Raw genomic sequence first — 20,486 nt, 5'->3', positions numbered from 1 at the left:
GAGAGTCTGGAAAACACAATAACTTAAATTCAGAAACTACAAAGGGAGCATTGGGCAGATGACAACTGTTTCCCTTCTATTCTGGAAAGAAAACTGGTGCCATTTATGTTGGCATACCCACAGATTATCAACTGGCAGACCTGCGTCTCTGTCTGGGGACAGGACAGGTGCCTGGGATGCTGTCTCTCTCCCAAGCACAGAATGAAGGCTATGTGATGAGGGTATTTGTTTTCAGGGATGCTTGTTTTAGCTGCCCTCTGGTGTGTGGGGAATCAAACCTTTTGGCTAGAAGACTTGTGCTAAGCAGGGATGTGCAGGGAGCCCTCAGCCTCTGTCTCTGCAGGTGGTGATGGGCCTTTCCATGTGTGTTCAGCCATCAGTGGCAAATGCATGCAGGGCACCAGGGCTCAGGCAGGTGCAGGTGTTGGTAGGGGAGGTGTGGGTTGGGGCAGAGCCCGTGTTGAGAGGTGTGGCAGAACAAGGGAGCAGCAGTGAAACATCTGTTGTGTGTAGGCTGCAGTCTGGGGAGGGGGCTCAGCTGGGCCAAGGAGAGGACAGGGAGCTGTCCTGAGTGCTGTGCATCGTGTCTGCCATACCTAACCCCTGTTTCCTTCACATCTGCAGTCTGTGAGTCCTGCCAGGAGTACTTTGTGGATGAGTGTCCAAACCATGGCCCCCCAGTGTTTGTGTCTGACACGCCAGTGCCCGTTGGCATTCCGGACCGGGCGGCGCTGACCGTCCCGCCTGGAATGGAGGTGGTTAAAGAGCCCAGTGGGGAGAATGACGTGCGCTGTATGAACGAGGTGATCCCCAAAGGTCACATCTTTGGGCCCTATGAGGGGCAGATCTCTAGCCAGGACAGGTCTGCAGGATTCTTCTCGTGGCTGGTGAGTGACAAGTTTCCCCAACTAAGTGACACCTCAGCCATGCAGTTCAGAGCTGGGGGAGTCACAGGCTTGTGGAGCCAAACCTTAGCCATCTTCCCCCTTCTCTGAAGGTCTTTTGCTGGCCACATGGGCACTACATCAGCATCGGCCTGCCGTAAATATTAGCAGCTTAAGGGTATAGATAAATGATCTAGAGATTGCAGAGTTCTCTCATGGGCCTCTAGCACTCCCTCCCAGCCTGCCTGAGCTGAGGAGGTGTCCAAGAAGCCAGAAAAAAGATCCAGTCCATCAGGAACTGATCTGCATGCAGATTCGAGCACCAAAACTCTTTTCCCCTCATACCGCATGACTTGATTAGCATATGAAATAGAGAGATCACTGGATCAACTCATGTTAAATACGAGACTTGCAATGTAGGACTTAAGTTATTAATGGGAAAAATTGAGACCTGCTGATGTGAAATGCTCCTCACAATTTTCTGTCTGTAAAATAAATGTGTGTCTCAGCCCTGTCCCAAAAGGGAAGTTAGTATTTTTTATCCCAGGATTGTTAATGATTTTGTCAACTGCATCCATAGTTACAGATATTTGTACATAGAAAAATGGCTCTCAGTCAGTTCAGAGTAGCCTCTATGCACTTCAGGTCAGCAGCCCGTAGTACTGGGATAGTGGAGATTCACATTACAGAATTTCACACCATGACGCAAGGCTAGAACTGAAGCAGTGATTTGAGATTCATAGACCTTCTCCTGCCTGGACCAGCTTGTTGATGTGCTGCATCCATTCTCTTGTTCCACAGATCGTTGATAAGAACAATCGCTACAAATCCATTGATGGGACAGATGAAACCAAAGCAAACTGGATGAGGTGAGTCCAGTTCTCTTCTGCGTTCCCTTTTGGAACCCTCTCTTCCAGAGAGAGGCCATCAAATACTCCTTACTGTTTTGTGTGTTGGAATACCAAACCAAAATGTCACCTCATTTTGCAAATGGTATGCTTGTATTGTTTCAGTATTTATTGTAATTAGTATCTTTGACATCAGATTCAAAGAAAGGGTCTGAAAAAAGACAAGAATGTGTATATGGAGGATTGCTGTTTTCTGGAATGAGAATAAATGTTAAAGATGATCCTATTTATCCACTCTTACAAGCACTGATAGGTCTCACTCCATTTTTTTTACTCATTTTTTTCTGTTATGTTCAAGTATTTGCAAAATGCTTTGCATTGCCCCCGAGGTAACTTTTGATTCTGTTTGGATTTTTTTTCTTTTTGTCCCTACTCATTTGACAGATACTAAAAGAGTTGCTTTTTTTTTGCTTTCTTTCTGGGCCTCATTTGCAGCAGCTGTTGGTGCTGGCGGTGGGTTGGCAGTGCCAGCTGTCCTGTGCGAGGAGAAGGGCGAGCCGGGCGACTGAGGCAGAGCTGAGGCGTGTGCTTGCGCTCCCTCTGCTGGCCCCGTGCCTCGGCAGAGCAGCTGCGGCAGGGAGGGGCCGTGTGTGGCCGTGGGGCAGCGTTTCTAGGGTCGGCATAAATCTGCACAACGTCGGTCACGGAGGCCTCGTACGTGTGGCAAGTCACCAGCACGGGGCATTGCTGCACGGTGAGGCCCGTCAGACCAGTGCTGCTTCTGTGGGGAGCTTTGGAAGTGGTTATTATGAGGAAGGCATTTCCTGCAAGAGTAAGGGAGCGTGGGGTTAGCTGGTTTGTTGGCCTGGGTGTCTAGGATGTTCAGTTGTCCCTCGTTATGGGAATAAAAAGCATGAAGTACAGGTAAATGCAAGATTGACCTATCTGGTCCTATCTGGTTGCACCACTTTTGGCCATTTCAGTCTTCACATGGATAGCAGCTGTTCTGACATTTATTTTCATAAAGTTCAGCAAAGGATTTCATTTTTCTGTAAGGATTCTAGCTGTTACAGTTGTTCACTGCTGGATGAGATAAAATACTAGACCAGGGCTGAGGCTGGAGTCATCACTTCAAAAAGAAGCAGTGATACACTGAAGAGATACAGGTATGCAGACATATCTCGAAGTAAAGTATACAAAGTTCAAAAATCTGCATAGATTTGGATCTTTGTGATCTGCATGAGAGTGAAGCTGGGGAAAAACAGTCTTGGAAAGCAAAAATTCTATGATGAGCTCTTCTTCCTACTGCCATGAACATAAGTTTCATGTCTGGATTTAAATAGGCATTACTTGTGGTGCTAACACCAAAGAGCAGATTATTCTTGCCTAAACTTGTATTTGCTATGGTTCAGTCTCAGTATGAGTGTGGTCTGGGCCATTGTGTACAACCTTGAAAGACATGGAGGTTATGGCTTTGTGGAAAGGGGATGTTTGTGACTCCTCATGGGAAGGGTGTATCAAAGAGTCTCAGCAGGCTATACCAGTCTTACTGACCTTCTGATTTTACTCTTGAAAAGTGCTTATAACCAGTGGTATTATATAGAGTCTGACAGTTCTAGTGGCAATGGGAATCCTCAAAAAGCCTTGATTTTGTTTGTTAGCACCTTTTAGACTAAGGTGTGCTCAATATTCTGTGCTAGAACATCACCTGACACTGAGATCACATACAGAAACCACACTTGACTTCCAGGACGCTGTAGACAGCGCTCTTTTTGTTTTTCAGATGGTGCTCTTTGCTATCACTCACAGATGGAGTGCTTTGCAAAGCTGATCTACTCACCTGCTGGGTAGGTGGGTATGGCATTGGGAGGGCAGCTTGGGCTGACTCCTGTCTCTTCTTGTAGATCTGGCTATTGTTTCTGTTGTTTGAATACCACACCTGAGTCCATTTTCGTGTTGCCTGAGGACAATATATACACTGCAGCACTTGCTGGTTTAATTTCAAGTGCCTGTTTACCCAAGGCACTGGATGACAGGTAGGAAGGAGTAACAAGTGCAGCAGATGGCATGGCAATGGTAACATCCTCTTGCCCTTTCCCTCATCACTTAGTTAGTCAAGAGAAACTCCTGATGCTGGGAGTGTGTTCTCCTAAGCTGGCTGCTGGCACATGGCTAATGCACCCTTCATCTCTGTCCAGAGTAAATCCCTGCTGTTTGCAATACTTCAGGAACCTCCAACATATGCAAACATCTTCCTCCTTTTTTTTTTTTTCTGGTGGCTGTTTACTGTGGATTGCAGCAAACAGAATAAATGCTGTCTTGGACACAAACTGTAAATTGCTGCTGATGGCAGTTCTTGGGGATTCTGAAGGGTTGCAGAGAACCATCCATTTTCCTGGTAGCTTCTGAGGCAATTCTCTTAGTTGCCGGTGTCTTCTAAAACTAATGGATCTGACAAAAAAACAGAAGTAATTCAGAAAGTCCAGGAAAGTCCATCTTTCTGAGTTTGTATCACTTGGCAGATGTAGGATAGAAACTGGCAGTGCCTGACTGAACTGTTGAAGTGTAGGGTCTCATGTTTGAGGTTTCCAGGATATTTTGAGCATTTATAGTCTGTAACCCTTCTTGCATGTGAGTTTGTGAGGTCTTTGGTTTTTGACACAATATAAATTCATTGTTTGCCTTAGCCCATGTGAAAAGGCTGAAGCAAGGCTTTCTCCTTTGCCTTCCTTTCTGCCCCCTTTCCTCTCCAAACATAGTGACAGAGATCATGGGGAGCCAGACTGTCCTGTAAATCTTCCTGTATCTCCTTATAATGGAGGCATCTCTGATTTGATTTTCATATAATAATATAGCTTGGAAGGGAGCTCTGGTCATGTGTTCCAGTAACCTGCCCAAAGCAGGACCAGCTGTGACTAGTAGATCTATTTAGTACGGAGCTCCTGTTTCAACTTTACAGGACCTTTTAAACATAAGCATTTAAAAAACAGGCAGGGTTACTGTGACTGCCCATGTGTTCAGGGTGAGTAAAAGCCACCAGCCTATGAACATCATTTTGTTGAACATCATAAACTGATTTCTGCTACCTTGCAGCAAGTGGAGCAAATATTCTTGTCTATTACAGAGTCAAATTTATGCAGAGTGAAGGAATCCTAAATTACTGTGAGGCTGTGATCCTCAGAAAGCCCTGGGAAAAATTATGTGCTTGTTTCTTAGAGGCCAAGAAAAGTGGAGTTGATTGATATATTTGTGGTGTTATCATTAAGTGCCTACTGTTCAGTGTGTCTTGCGCTTTCAGATTAACCTGGGCTGAGGTGTGAATTCATAACCTCACAGCTGGGGCTGCTCGGGAGCTTGCTGAAACCCTCATGGCATCACCAGAGAGGTACTTGTAGATATCAGTGACTGCCTCTAGGGACATATGGCATGCTAGAGGAGAAAAGGATCCCTCTGACAGTAACACTGTCTGCATTTTTATTAGGAGGAAGTTGATGTGCCTCTTAGGAACCTAAGGTTAATTGAATTTGTGATTAAAACTGGCCAGAGCTCATTACTCGATGTGTGGCAAGTTTGCTATTGGAACATGTAAGTAAGATTGTTTTGACCCAAGTTGTGCCAGAGCATATGAGTGGAAACACTAAAATCTGAATATCCAGGCCTACCATAAGCTGTGCTAAGTGCACTTGGTGAGATATCCTGTGTGGGGAGAGCAGACGGGGCTCTAATTCCCCATTGAGGCAGCTTTGCTGGTGACAGCAGCTGTGAGTTTGGCAGAGAAGAGGGGCACCAGGTTTTGTGACCCCCTGTCTCCAAAGAGTGCTGTTCTGTTCTGCAAGCTCACCCCTACCCAGAGCACTTTGCAGAATACTGTTACACTTTTTCACCAGAGCAGCTTGTCAGTGGAGGTTTGTTGCCACCTCATGGAGGCACTGATGATACTGTGCAGTCATGCTTACCTGATGAGGGCATACACCAAGCCCAGTCTTGCTGAATGCCATTAAAGTCAAACTGTAAATATCCCCTTATTCAATGTTTCCTGTAGCCTTTTCCCTTTTTCTTGTGTTCAGCTGGGAGAACTCTTTTTTCCTTTTAAGTTTGGCAAGATTTCTGTTGGGGTTTTCTGAGATTCAGGATTACAAGTGCTTTGCTGGCTCTCCATCATTTCATTACCATCTCTAAACGCTCTTTCTTTCTCTCTATAAACGAAACTTCACCAAGAGAGTATCTCATGCATTCATTTATGTTTGTTCCTGTGAAATGCCTCTGTGGATTTGAGCAGCTTTTCCCAGTGGTTTTCCAGCTTTAACCAAACTGACACTTGCCCCGATGGCAGGCTGCAGTGTCAGTGAGATGGATTAAACAACAATTACGGGAATTAACGACACTAGGAAGGAACTAGAATGCCATGGGTCAGCACCTTTCTGTAGGTTCAGTCAGTCTGTTTTCTGTTTCCTTATTGAATAGATCTACTGCCTTCTTTTTTTTCCCCAATAACAAAACATAGTTAGCATTAATGTTTTGTTTATTTTGTAGTTTTCTTTGACTGTGGCTGGAGAAATTAACACAAATCTCCTTTGGACAAAACTGCTTGTTCTCAGGATAGCTGCCTCTTTTTCTCAATGGGCTGAGGCTACAAGTTGTTCATCTGAAGCATCAGAAACTGGATGCAGGCTCATGTTGGTGGCAGTGACAGAAAGCCTAGCCAGGAAAATCAAGTGGGTGGCCTCATTCCTTTTGAGAACAATGGGAAATGGCAGCCATTTCTGGGTGAAACAAGAGCTTGCTGTGAAGCAGATAAATGCTAGATGTAGAGTACCCCGGTGCTGAAAAAAGAGGTTTCTCCTTAGGGAAAGCAAGTTGCAGAAATTGCCCACCAGTCTAGTCAAAAGTCCTATGTACTGTAAAAAAAATCCAAATTTGATACAGCCTTTTCATGATATCCTGCAAGTTGTAACAGAGAAGATGGTGTAAAAATTTCTATTGCATGTTGTGCCAGATAGAACAATAAGGTATGTTTCAGGCCTCTAAATTTTCTCTAAGTTTCAAGCAGTGTCACATTAGAAGCTAATTCACCGCTCTGATTGCAAGTTCTCATGGTTTTTTTCTGTGCACAAAATGTGGCAAGTGATGTGAGGCTGAACTGAAAATCTTATGCATAAGTCAGGGCATCAGATGATGTGTAAAATTTGTTTTTACCTTTAAAGCTGAGAAGGCTCCTTCACACTAGTGTTGCTTGGTATTTTTTTTCCTAAGCTTGAAAATTGCCTTCTAGAAACAAAACAGCTGCCTTTTCCTGGTGAGAGGTTGTTGTGGGTTGGGGTAGCTGGATCCCACCAAACTCCTCTGCCCCAGTACTGCACTGGCCAAGTGGTTGGATGCAGGAGGTTGCTTTGCACTGATTTCCTTTTACCCAATTATGCTTTGCGGGATGTTCAACCCAAGGAACATGGCTGAGCGAAAGAGGAAGCCCAAGTTTTCCAAGGAAGAACTGGACATTCTGGTCACTGAGGTGACTCGAAATGAAGCCATGCTGTTTGGGAGGGAGACAATGCGTCTGTCCCATGCTGACAGGGACAAGATCTGGGAAGGCATAGCCAGGCAGATCACATCAGTCAGCCAGGTCCCCAGGTCTGTAAAAGACATTAAACACAGATGGGACGACATGAAGAGAAGGACCAAGGACAAACTGGCACTCATGCAGAGGTCCCTCTCCAGCCCCAGCAGTGCGGGGCAGCCCTCAGCCATCGTCCTGACCGCCCATGAGAGAGCCATCCAGTCGGCGCTGCATTCCTCCCACCAGAGGCACGGCCGCAGGAGAGTGGATGTGGACGAGGTTGACAGCGTGACAACGAGCTGTAAGTATCACTGCCTTAACACCTCTTTGTCTCATGCTTGCCTATCTCAGCTTGACACCAGAAGAGCATTGTGTGTTGTGTGAGATGGCTGGGTTGCCTGTCCTTCTGCTGTGGTTGTTTTCTGCTCTGGTGATTGTGGAGTGTTGAGATGGATTGTTTCCAAGTTAAAGTCATCTTTATGTGTTTGTCTAGTTCTTTTCCATACTGTCATCTGAGAGTACATAATAGATTATAAGTATGAATTAATCCTATAAGTGAGGGAGAATCTGTAGTTGGAGTATGACTGCCTCCAGTCTGCGGAAAAAGTACTTGTAAAGGATTGGAATATCTTCACCCTGATAAAACAGCAATGCTACCAAACTGAAAGGCATCTGCCTGTTCCCGATGGATCACTTCCAGGAGAGCTTTGGGGGTCTCAGTGATCACTGGTGTTCATTGCTGAGATTGGGCCGCTAATGATTTCTCAGTAGTGGTCTGAAGGATCAGCATGACCACTGTGAAAAAGGTAGACAATAATGACTCCTTCTTCACTGGTTCTAAAGAAACTGCTGGCCCTGCTTTTGAAGTTAATCTTCTTAGACCACAATTCTCAGACACCTTCCAGTGCTAAACCACAAGCTGCTTTGTGCAGGTCCTTTCCATAGTTTTGTACACAGTTTGCTTTTGTGGCGGTGCGGCTTCTTCTTTGTGAGCTTTTAGGGATACAAAGAAGAGAAGGAGATGATAGCTTCTTGGGAAGTGAGTCCACTGACACCTCATGGGTGGCGCTGTCCTACCACACTAGGTCTGATCCTATATCTGAAATTGTTAGTGGGAAAACAAGAACAAAATCTTCCAGAACTGACAAGGTGGGACTTGGTCATTCTTTGCATCTATCTTGGAAGCCAGTTGCACTATTTCAGGGGTAAAAAGAATACAGGTTATACAAGGAAATAGTGGGCAGCTGCACCAGGTGAAACCTTGTCTCTTCTTACTCTTCACATGCCTGTACCTGTGAACTGGCACATCACTAGATATTTATCAGACTGATTATAGTTTTCCTGTGGCATTTTGCTTTAGTTTTGATTTTGCATCAAGTGTATTTGCCTGATTAACATAAAAAGTCTTTTGCTGCTTTGTCTGGTTGCCTCGTTTGTCTTAGTGATGCCAAGCCACGTAGTGGCTTTGCAGAACACACTTTGAGAGAAGCAAATACAACATCTACAGTCTTCTAAGTGCAGAGGATGTAAGAAGTGATGGGGGAGCAGGATTTTTACATGTGAAGTCTGTGTCCCTCCAGAATATTTGTGCTAGCTACCTATGAGTTTGGGGAAGAGAAGTCATTGCTGCTGTCCGAAATGGATTCATATTCTATTAATGAACAGTGCGCTGTACAGAATACCACAATAGCTTGGGTTCAACCACTCTCAGGTTTCTCATGGCTAAGCTTGTCAGATTCTAACATTGCATGTTGAGTTACGCATCAGAAGCTACAGGCTTGTCTGAACTGGCAGGCTGGGGGGAGGGGAAAACCCTTTTTCCATATTCTTTGAGATATCTTGAAACAGAAACCAGTGTTGAGAGGGATTTCACATTAATAATTCATGCTTCCTCTTCTGTTTAAGCTGATGAAGATGAAGGGATGCCAGGCACTTCTCAGGAACACCACTTCTCTTCGCTGCCGAGGGCTGGTGCAGGTGTCAATCCATTCTCCAGGCCCTCCTTCCTTCGCTCCTCTTCCTCATCAGAGCCCTCGGAAGCTGCCAGCCAAAGGCAGGACCTGCGCTGTCCATCCCCACGCGTCACCTCGGCCTGCAGACCCCCGCACCCCCGCACAAGGAGCCCGCCCCTCGCCAGCTTCGACCGCCAGCTTCTCCATTCCCATGCACAGCAAACAGACCTGTTCAGGCAGTTCTGCCAGGAGCTGGTGGCCATTCACAGGGACATGGCACATAGCATGCATGCCGTCAGCCAGAGCATGGCTGACCTCACCAGCCAGGTCCGCCAGATGTGTCAGACACTGACAGAAATACGTGATGGGGTCCGTGCTTTCCAGAGGATACGGGATCCTAGTGCCATGCCAGGGTCCTGTCTGCAAGCAGCTTGCTCTAAACAGTCCGCCAGGCCCAGTGCAGAGTCTAACCAAAACTCTCTAAAACTCACTCCTGCACGGGCCACCAGGTCACGAAAAAGAAAACATCATTTTTAGTCTGTTTCACATAAAGTAAAGAAGGATGCCCCTTCCTGAGCTGCTGCATGTTCACATGGCTTCCCATGTGTATCAGTATTCTGTGGAGAGGGTCAACAGCTGACCCAACCCATCCATCCCCCCTGTTGGCTAACAGAGCAGTATGAATATGGCAGCTAATTGTAGGACTGGCCCTCTGCAATGGCAAAGAGGAATCTCAGATACTATAGAGCTTGGAATGTAGGACATCTTTGGGTTCATAGAGATTAAGAGTTTTCACTGTCTTTCCCATACTTTAAATGCTGTATAAACTAAGAGATGCAATAGAAGTAATTATCTGGATATCTTCCCATGCCTGTGAAATATTTTTTACTGAAACAGCATGCTACAGAGATCCCTTTGTAATCAACTCACAAATTTATCCTAATACTGCATTTCTATTATCTTCCTCAATATTAGTATATGCAGTATGTGCAGAAATACAGAATTATGGCGATAAAAACTCTTATTGATCATTGCTTTTATCTTTCATTCAGCAATAGTGGGCTGTCTGGGGCTTACTGTGACTAATACACAGCTTTGGAAAGAGGAATGTAAAAGCAGAGCTTGTGCAGGGAAGGGAAGAAGGCATGATTCTGAGGACAGATCTGAGCACCATGGGGTTTTAGACTGCTGAAAAGGGTTGCAAAGGTGTAGGCCTTTGCAAGGATCCTGCAGTGCCACATGCACTTGTGTTAAGGAGTTCAACCTTTGTTTGCTCCAGTCTGAAACCCCTACCTTTCACAATTGCAGTTAAAATACAATTATTTCATCATATGACAACATTTAAATATAATTGTATCATATTATTTTCTTGAATGTTGTCAAATCTTTAGTTTTGAATGACCTCACCTCTTCAAAATGTGGGAGACTGAACAGAAACCAGAAAAGACGTAGGGCCTGCTACTTACATCAAACCAGTTTGGTTTTGTTTTACTGTAATTCTGTCAGCTTCAGTACAGTTACTTTGCACTTAGTTTTATTTAGGGTGGGATCTGTACTGTGTTTTCCAGTCATGAAGAGTTTACAGTCTAAATTCACAGCTATATAGGTTAAAATCTTAAACATCTTGATTTTATCCTGCTTTTTTTCCCATATGCATGCAAGAAAGAACTATGTTATTTGAATTGCTCTAGAGCTGTGTGAGGTTCCCATGTAAAACTCTGATTCTGAAACTAGGCTTTAATAGTGTCACTTCAGGTGGCGATCATGTATGTGGTAGCTGTTTTATAATATGTCTGTTTTCTCCTTAATTTTCACCTCTGCATCTAGCATGCTGCCCCCATGTCTGGAAAAACCCAGACCATTATCCTGATAAGTTTCAGCAGGGAAAAGGGTCAAGGTGTTAAACACAAAGCACACCATGCTCTCTAGGCTCTTCTACTGTATTTGGAGGTTGGTTGCAGGACACTATTCCAGTTAAAATGAGTGTGCATCATCATGCCATGGGTGGGCTACAGACTTGGCAAAAAAGTTACAGAAACTTCTGTGGAATTCAAGATAGGCAGCGCGGTGTAGCAGAAGGATGGCTCGTTTTGTGTGGTCTTCAAGGGCCATCTTTAGCCTGTCTGGCCTCCTTTCAAAGTATAGTGCACTAGCTTCTTTCCTGAAACGTCCATTGTATATCTGCTGTGTCAGGCATTCATTACATGCTTTTCCTTTTTTGTTTTTTGGGGTTTTTTTAAGATATTCCGTAATTCTAATTCAAGTAATTTATTTTTAGTGGTGCAATAAAAGATTGCTCAAGGAAGTAGTGGTCTGGCAAGGAAAAAAGCCTCATTCCTGAGGAATGACCCAACTGGTTTCATGCAGATAACATTCCCTTTAGTGCTGGTGCCAGACCAGGGCAGAACTTGCTCACCTTCCACTGAGGATGTCCTTTTACTTCTTTTGAAACATTCATATTTTGCAAAAGTCACAGCCTCTCTTCAGATGAAGGGCAGGTTGGGAAATCTGACAGAAGTGGACCTAACTTATGAATCAGTGAGAGCTGAAAGGGTGATATGTTTTAAAGGCTTTCTGAGTCAATATAGTGCTGCTGCTATATATTAATATTAGTATTTTATATTTTTATAATATTTGGTCCCTACTGATGCTCTCCCATGGGTATAGCAGTAAGATTAGCTCCTTTGATGTTGTCCAGGGGGATCCCTTGTGGGAACCCTCAGGTCTGCAAAGGAGGAGCCTTCTGCAGGTGCTGGGCACTGGAGGGAGTTAACATTATTACTGCCATCAGTTTGACCACACAGATGTATTTACAGAGAGCATCCTGGTGCAGGATGCACAGCCCTTAATGCAAATCCCCAAAGGCTGGGTACTGGTCAGGAGAAAGGACTTTTTACTATAAACTGCCTGATGTCTCCCCTAGTTTCCTCTGTGGACTATTACAGATTGGCCAGATCTGGGGACATGTCTCCTGCCCTGTGTAGACCCCTCGGTGGAGTGGCTTTTCTGTACTGGCTCGCAAAGGATACTTCTACCTGCACCTATCATGTTAACTGGCTGTTGAAGTAAGTGTCTGTGTCAAAGCAAACTACTGTGCTCAACCCTCATATCTCCATGTCTTGTACATGCTGAAAAAATTCTCTCTTTAAAAGTATTTTTATTAAGAATGCAATAAATATATAACACTTTTAACACAGCTGCTGTTGAGTCGTTTGTTTCTCTCTACAATTTTTGCCTGAGCTGGTAACTCGCCTGTCACAGGTTTGGCTCTCCTGGAGACACTTGGCATCAGAGCACAGAGGCAGGGTTTACAGGTATGGCATCCCATGGCATCAGCTGAGCTGGTGGCTGCTGTCTTGCATGGGATCTCCTGCCCTGGCTCTGTGCCCAGAGTCGGTTTGGGAAAGCCCAGTGGCTATGGAGTGGCAGCAGAAAGCCATGAGGCAAGTCCAGGGCAATAGTGGTGAGGAAAAGGGGAGAAGCCTGAGCCTTCCTCCAGCTGCAGAGGTCTCCTCCATCCTCACCATCTCTTTGGATCCTCACCAGAGGCTCTGTTCCCTCCTGGGGAGGAATGATCCCAGCTGCAGAAAAATAACTTGACTTTTTTTCTGGGTATGCTTACTTCCCATCCCAGAACTTGGGAATTTGGTGTCCTGAGTGGGCTGGGCCTTAGTAAAAATGAATCAATGATTTTTATTTGCTGCTATCTAGAGAGCCTGTGGGAAAGGTGGTCCTGCAGAGCAAGGAGCTGTGTCTGACAGCTGTGGGGGTGATGCCAGCCCCAATAGCTGCAGGTGGGTCCGAAGTAGTCTCCATTGGTGCTATGTTTGGTCCTGAAGTAGCCTGGTCAGGAACTGTGGTATTCTGGAGGCTGGCCTGTCCCAAGGACTAGCCAGGACATGAAATGATGGATTTGTGACTGGTGGCAATGCCTCTCTGCAGGACCAGGTGCAGCTGAGGATGTCTGGGTCTGCTGAAGGAGCAGTATGACTGCTCTTCCTCTCAGGATCACAGGATCCTCCCTTGGGAAACCTGCTCTGCAAGCAGGGCCTTGCCCATCAGTATGCAGTGCTTGGGTCAGCCTAACCATGCCTGTCCTGGGTGTCCAAACCAAGGTAGCCTCCTTGCTTCAATCCAAATGGAGTATTTGGCATTGGGAAGGGGACTAGACACTATGCAGCCTTTGCAGGAAGGGCTGGGTTTTTCAGGGTGTGAGCACTTTGGCCTTGGGATGTATGTCAGTGAAGGCTCATCATGCAGTCTCTCCTCAGCAGGTGGTTTGTGCCCCTGGGTCACCAAGCTGGCTGCACTTTTGTGGAATGATTTTCTCCATCCTTGGAAAGTATCTGCCTCTTAGCTGTGGTGTGTGGTGGCACTAAGTGTCTCAGACCAACAGCTGGAATGTAGGGTTTATGCAGTCCTTTGTAACCTGTGTCTTTTGTGTCTCTGGAGAAACTGGAGCCTGGGGCTGGGCAGCACTGATTCAAAACTGTGTCTTCTGTGTGGATGATCTCATCCCATTTACCTTACCTCAGGGAAGTATCACGGATGGAAAGCTTCCTCACTAGGAGTGTAAACCACTTGCTAGCTGGGTGCAGCTGAGAAGAAACGTGTTTGTGACTGGATTATCCCAGAAATCTCTGTTGGGGGCTTCTGATGAGAGTGGCTGTGCCAGTGGCTGCAGGAGGCTGGATGAGCAGCCAGGCAGCATTTGCTGCAGTGTTGCAGCAGTGCTGCAGCTCATGCCCTCCTGCCTGCACTCTCCTCCCAGCCCCTTGCTGCTCCAGCAGGTGGCCAGAGCCACCGGATGCGGGCAGCAGAACTGAGGGATACTCAGGCAGAAATGTGGAGGGCTATAGAAGCAGAAGGAGAACAGTGAACAGAAAAAGCTCATGCTTAACAAAATACTTCATAATAAAAGTGAGCCCTGGTGGGAATAGTTAACTTCCCATTCAAAGTATTTTCTACATCTCACTGTCAAATACAGTTTACTGAAAATGCACTATACCATCCTGCCACTGCTGCTTGAATTCCTTGGTGCCACTGGCTGTGGACGTAAAGGTCATGTGTGTTATATTAAGGATCTCTGAGTGACTTCAGGTTAGTAAATCTTCACAGGGGCAGCCTGGTCTGTTGTGGATGGTGGGATGCAAAGCAGGGTCTCTCCTTAGCTGGTGCTAGGAAGCATCCTAACATTTTGCTTGGACTGGAGAGAGCATCCTCTAGGATCTCCTGTGCTGCAAGGCATCAGCACACTGGTCAGTCTCAAGGGTTGTGGATCTCATGGCTGGCTGAAGGCATGCATACACCTTTTGAATAGTGATAGCTAACACACAAAAGCAATAGCCTGACAGCTGTGTGCTGTTGCAGGACCTCCTTCCCACCCCACTGGCCCAGGTCTCTCATCCTTCTCAAACACACAAAAAAGTTCCTTTGTTTTGTGATCAGAAGTAAATAAAGATTAAGAAAAGCCAATGTTGGTTGTACCAGTCTGCTGTTTAAATAATTACTGAAGATGGCAGAGAATCCTGGGTAGCAGACATTAGGAAAAATACAACTGCTTGCAGGCACATGCACAGTTGCTTAACATTAAAACCAGAGCCTTGGGCAGTCTGAGACACTGCCACTGCAGACTTCTTTTCTGTGTTTTGTGGGAAGTTTCACCAAGTTTGTGACCTTATATGTGTGGGTTAGTGGGATCACGTGCAGGTGGACTTGTGTCTTTATCTATGCATTCACATGGCTAGAGAAGGTAGAATATTCAAAACATTTGACAGATTTCTTAAGCCAAAGAAATACCTGTATATACATTAGGGAACTTAGGCAAGGACTAATTGCAGCAGATGTCAGAGGAGCCATATGCTCCCCTGCAGCCTCCTTGCCTTTGCTGAGGTTGCTGCAGCAGGGTGTGCTGAGCAACAGGGGCAAATAGCATAATAGAAAAATAAGTTTTAGGTATGAGCTGTTCATGTCTGATTTGGGGTCTACACATGCTGTGATGGGGCCTCTTTCCTGGGTAGCTGTTGTGAGCTCATGCTGGTGGCAACTGAAACCAGTATTACCAAGCCTTTTTCATGTCCTCTAGCAGGAATATGAGGAGTGTGAGAGCAAGTAATATGACATTACTGATAGATCGTTGTCTTAGCAAATTGCACAGAGCGGCCAGTTGCTTGGAGTAGGAATAAATACGTTTCTGCTGAGCTGACATGAAGCTGTTTTAAATCAGGAAAAGAAATCCCATGCCCTGGAAGTGATCTTTTTGTCAGCACTGCCAGGAGATCCCCACAATGTGGTGTTGGGGTTTCCACTTGCAGAGCTGAATTGGTTTTTTATGTCACACCCTGCTGAACTCTGAAGTGCAAAACCTTCCTATACTGGTATGTCCTTGGACAGCCAGCACATACTCCCATGCCCATTAGGTATCCATGTTTCTGTCCTTAGAATCTTAATTCTGCTTGCCTGAAGAAAAAAGGAAGGCAGTGTTTTTGGGAAGCAGGCAGGCAGCGGAACCCTTCTGTATTCCAGGTATTCCTGAGAACAAGGGAGGGAGCCCTGGGACGTGAAGTGATGGTAGGAGTCCAGAAGTCCTTGTTTCCATCACTAGGCAAAGATATTTCTGACTGGTAGAGTCTGTCACCCTTGCTGGCAGACATCCCTTCAGACTGGATGTGCATTTGTGTCATCCCTTCCCCAGCAAAAAACAGCCCCTCTGGCTTAGTGTTCCCTGGGTGTCCATGCTCGTTTGCACACCATTGCTTATAATTCCATGCTTTCCAGCCTGGCTGTGTTGATGTCTCTCTCCAAAGGTCATTCTGGCTTCTTCATGGTTGTCATTCTGACGCAAGGGGGGGCACAGGAGAGAAGTTTGTGCTTCACACCTGCCTTGTCCCCTTGCCCTCAGGTACGTCATCATCTCCCGGGAGGAGAGGGAGCAGAACCTGATGGCCTTCCAGCACAGTGAGAGGATTTACTTCCGTGCCTGCCGTGACATCCACCCTGGGGAGAAGCTGCGGGTCTGGTACAGTGAGGATTACATGAAGCGGTTGCACAGTATGTCCCAGGAAACCATGAAAAGAAATTGCACAAGTGGTGAGTCCCTTCCCTTTCCATCCTCTCTCCTGATCCCCTCAGGCTGCCCCACAGCTGGGCCAAGTGTGGTGGGTGAAGTAGGTTTTGCAGAGGCTGTGTGAGGAGAACTGCATTTCTAGAAGCAGAGCACCTCCAGGTGAGAGCCCCCAGCTCTGTCTGGCACAGATGGATGGGTGTACAAGAAGACTAAGATACCCACAGTCATGGAGATAATGAAAGAAAGATTTGTGCTGTGATGTGTCACGTCATGTGTTGTGTTGTGCCATGCTGTGTGTGTGTGTGTGTGCCTGATGCAATGCCCAGGGATCACAGAGCACCCCTGTCACAAGACTTTTTGGCCCGAAGATTGCCAAGCTGACGATCCTACAAGACAGAGTTAGGTTTTTCCTCTGAACATGCTGCTCTCTCTGGCTCCTGTGAGCAGCCTGTTTGAGGGAGCTGTGGCTGGTTTTCTGTCCATATGAATGAGATTTCCTTGGTGTGTTTGTATGTCCATTTTCCTCGTTTAATTTATCTCCTCTTTCTTCAGAAAGATAATTTGGGATCAGCGCGACATCAGCTCCTTAGTCTCACAACCTTAGAATGTGTGTACAACGTACAGGAGGCTTTGTACTTGTCAGACTGATTCTTCCTTGGATAAAAATTGTTATCTTGTCTAAAAAGTAGCAATGTTGAATCAAACCCAGCAGTCCTTTGGGCCCATGTATTGTCAGCAATACAGGAAGCTTTAGAGGAAAGCAAAAATTCTTAATGCATCTGTTCATCTGTACAGTGCTGATACCTGAAGTTAATTAGGAACATTTCTTTCCAGGCTAGATGCAGAATGGCAGGGCCTCAGAGGGGCAGCCACACTAAATATAATTTGTAATTATCATTCCTGAGTATATTATTACACAGCTGCTGTTGCTGCCTTGACTTGGTAAAAGGTGTCTCCTCTTCAGTCATGGGGTGGACAAGTTGTCCTGAAAAAGCTGGTTATCTCTATCACCTTAGGGTTGTTATGCACTTGCAGTGTTACATCGTGGTGGCTGTACTTGGGTAATTCCCACTTCTGAATCAACATTGGTATGAATTTGCTTTTTTATGTTAATCAACACCAGTGAGTGATTAGGTACAGGCTGCAGTGATTTTGCTGCTGTAACATGCACACATTAGTCATCCAGATGGCCTAGTGCTTTCTGAAAGTACAGCAAGAGACAGTCTGTGCCCTTGAAGCAGCTGCTCTACAGGGGCACCAAGGCTACGAGCTATTGCCCTGTCATGCAGACATGCCTTTAGTCCTGGATTGTCATGGTGTCATGGTTTGTGGGAGCTGAAACGGTAACTCACAGCCTGCTCTGTGCTACGAGTGTGGTGAAGATCTGCCTCAGGACTCTCCAGAACCTGCCACAGCCTAATGCACCTTCAGGTAGAGACTCATGTGGCTACAGAGACCATTCCAGAAACCCCCTGACATCTTGGTGAGCTCATCCTGCTGCAAGCTGGGCTCAGCCTGCATTCACAGAAGGGGCACAGAGATGTTAAAATGGAGCATCACCTGGGCCATTGCTAGACTTGCAAGAGACATCAAAGCCTCCACTGGGAGGGCACTGGGAAGTGGTCAGAAAGCAGCACAAAAATCTGCTGAGTCACTTTCTATTTAAAAGATTTCAAATCCCTGCAGATGAGTCTGTCAAAGGAAGTGGCACACTTTACGAACTCACAGAAAAATAACATGGTTCCTGGGTTTTGCTTCTGCTGATTGTTTCTGAGCCACCTCATCATTGGAGTTGAGACCAGTAATATGAGGGATCATCATTTCTAGCTTTTCAATAGGGCTGGAGCACTCACCTGGCTGGGGGACAAAATCACCAAGAAAGAAGAACCAGTTCTCTAAATCACTACCTCTCACAATAGTTGCTGTGGTCCATAACAGGGGAAATACTAAGAGAGAGAGTAAAAGCTTTGTCCATAGAAATTCTCATCAATGTGTTGAAAATGAGATCTGTTGTTATGGATTCCCTAAAGAAGTGTCTGGGTTTCCCAGCCAGCATCCAAAGCCAGTGTAAAATCCCATCCATTCAGGCCAGCCCTTTTTACAGTGCCTTACTCTGTTTCGAGTCTTGCATCTTTACTGCATTCTTAGCATTGCTCTCCTTAGAGAGGGAATGGTAGCTTTTGCTCCATAACTCTTATGAAAGCATGAATACACTTTGAGCAAACAAAACCAAAAATCAGCATAAAGCAGCGTCTTGTTTGGGAAGCCATCAATGCTTGAAGTTATTTACAAGATAGAAGAGTGATGGAAATTGAGCCAAACGTATCGTCTTTTGAATTTCCAGGTAAGGAAATCTGGCTATTCCCTTTATTATAAGCAATTAATAATTTATATGAGGTTACTTTTGATATTTTTTTTTCAATTACTGAATGATCATGCTCTCAGGCTCCACCAGGACAAGCTAGATGTCCCATCCTTGGAGGGCATTCACCTGTTGTAGCTCAGTTGGCAATGTGTACCTTAGGTTTTAAGTGTGCAAGTTGTTTTTACTCCTTTACCTTTGCATTTCTGGAGCAGCCTCCAAACTGAACAAGAGTAAAGGGGCTTGCAAACTTTGTGCCATGATGTGCACAGACACTGGGGTTGTCATGAAATGGTGTAAATCTCTCGCTGCACTGCTGTACGCTTGATACCTTTTACCAAGTCAAAACAGGCACAGGACTTCCAGCCAGCCAAAATAGCACTTAGGCTCTGGGTATAGTTTCCACCATGATCAGTCATTCACCTCATAGTCCTCTTCCAACGCAGGTTGGTTATACCTTTAGGTTAAACAAGCTGCCTGTAGTTTCTCTTCTCTGAAGTGTGTGGGTTCTACTCTGCTGTGGTTACCCAGGACTGTCTCTGTTTTTGCAGACATGCCCATTAGCAGGACTTTTCCTCTTGCAAGCCTCAATTTCCACTGAGTTGTGTCAGTTCCCTGGCTTGTAACATAATATGCAGACCTGCAGGGATTCAGTCTGCCTTTTTGTTCTTTTTTGTTTGAGTTTTAGATTGAGGGATGTTGCTCCGTTCCCAGTGATAATCCCCACCCCTCATTTTCCATTCTAGGAGAGAAAATGTTACAGAATGAAAACTCAGAAAAGAATGTAGAAAACCAAGAGGATGCAAGAGGAGCACTCCAGTTCACTACCTTAAAGCAGGGGAAGAGCCCCTACAAGCGCAGCTGTGACGAAGGGGAATCCCACCCCCAAACAAAGAAAAAAAAAATTGACCTCATCTTCAAAGATGTCTTGGAGGCTTCTTTGGAGTCTGCCAAGTTTGAAGACAACCAGTTAACAACAAGTACACCACTTCCCCTCAGAAGAGCATCTAAATACCAGGCTGAAGACATCTTTGAGCAGTGTGGCAGTGCCATGCAGCACGGCTCCCTGAGCCTCAGCAGAAGCCAGAGGGAGAGCGAATGGAGGGTCCCTCACAGTTCCTCTTTTATCTCAGCCAAGGAGATGAGCATCCTTGAAGACGAGGAAGAAGAGCCCCTGTCACTTAAAGCAGACAGCCCCACTGAGCTGTCACTGGCCTCTGCACAAGGCAATTCCCATGAAATCCCCACCACGTCCTTCTGCCCCAACTGCATCCGGCTGAAGAAGAAAATCCGGGAGCTGCAGGCTGAGTTAGACATGCTGAGATCTGGGAAGTTACCCGAGGCACCCGTGTTACCGCCCCAGGTACCCGAGCTCCAAGAGTTCTCAGACCCCACAGGTAAGCCTTGCCGAGTTAGAGCATTCTCCAAACCCTGCCTAAGGAGAGTAGTGAGATGCCTGTGTGCTGTGTACCCGTCTAAAGCATTTTGCTCTGAGTATTCAGGTGAACCTGTGGTTCCATGGAAGGTTCTTTGTCAGGTTTTGTGACTGGGTGGGCCAGGAGCTGATGCTGTGGGTACAGTGGAAAACTGTTTGGGAAAGACTCTGTATGACAATTTGCTCTATTTGTTGCCATTGTAATTGATAATGCACTGCCAATAAAAAAGACATTCCATTGCAGACAGTTTGTTTGCTGTATTTTTGATGCATTCTCTTTCAGCGGAAGACCTTCCACAATGCCTCATATGCTACCAAGAAAGTATGAATGACTGTTGTATTGCTGAAATGCGCTCTCTTTGTGTATGAAATTATGTCCTGCTGT

At 45.8% G+C, this 20,486-nt stretch overlaps 1 protein-coding gene across 7 annotated transcripts in view; it reads left to right on the top strand.

Moving 5' to 3' along the window:
* The window catches only part of PRDM11 (PR/SET domain 11), a 53,811-nt gene that overhangs the window by 18,919 nt on the left and 14,406 nt on the right, over window positions 1-20,486 (top strand). For 2 of the 7 annotated variants that reach the window (XM_074543169.1, XM_074543167.1), the window contains exons 4-8: window positions 625-887; window positions 1,686-1,753; window positions 12,184-12,303; window positions 16,140-16,327; window positions 19,413-20,063. In XM_074543169.1, coding sequence (XP_074399270.1) covers window positions 625-887; window positions 1,686-1,753; window positions 12,184-12,303; window positions 16,140-16,327; window positions 19,413-20,063 — 1,290 coding nt within the window. Of the gene's footprint in view, window positions 1-624; window positions 888-1,685; window positions 1,754-3,515; window positions 3,580-7,174; window positions 7,588-9,191; window positions 12,435-16,139; window positions 16,328-19,412; window positions 20,064-20,486 lie in introns of those variants that run through there. The other 5 variants (XM_026794797.2, XM_014266516.3, XM_074543168.1 and 2 more) reach the window with 5 other exon arrangements.

Source organism: Zonotrichia albicollis, chromosome 6 (assembly GCF_047830755.1).
Source record: "Zonotrichia albicollis isolate bZonAlb1 chromosome 6, bZonAlb1.hap1, whole genome shotgun sequence".
Taxonomy (NCBI): Eukaryota; Metazoa; Chordata; class Aves; order Passeriformes; family Passerellidae; genus Zonotrichia; species Zonotrichia albicollis.
This window is presented reverse-complemented; position numbering and strand designations above follow the sequence as displayed.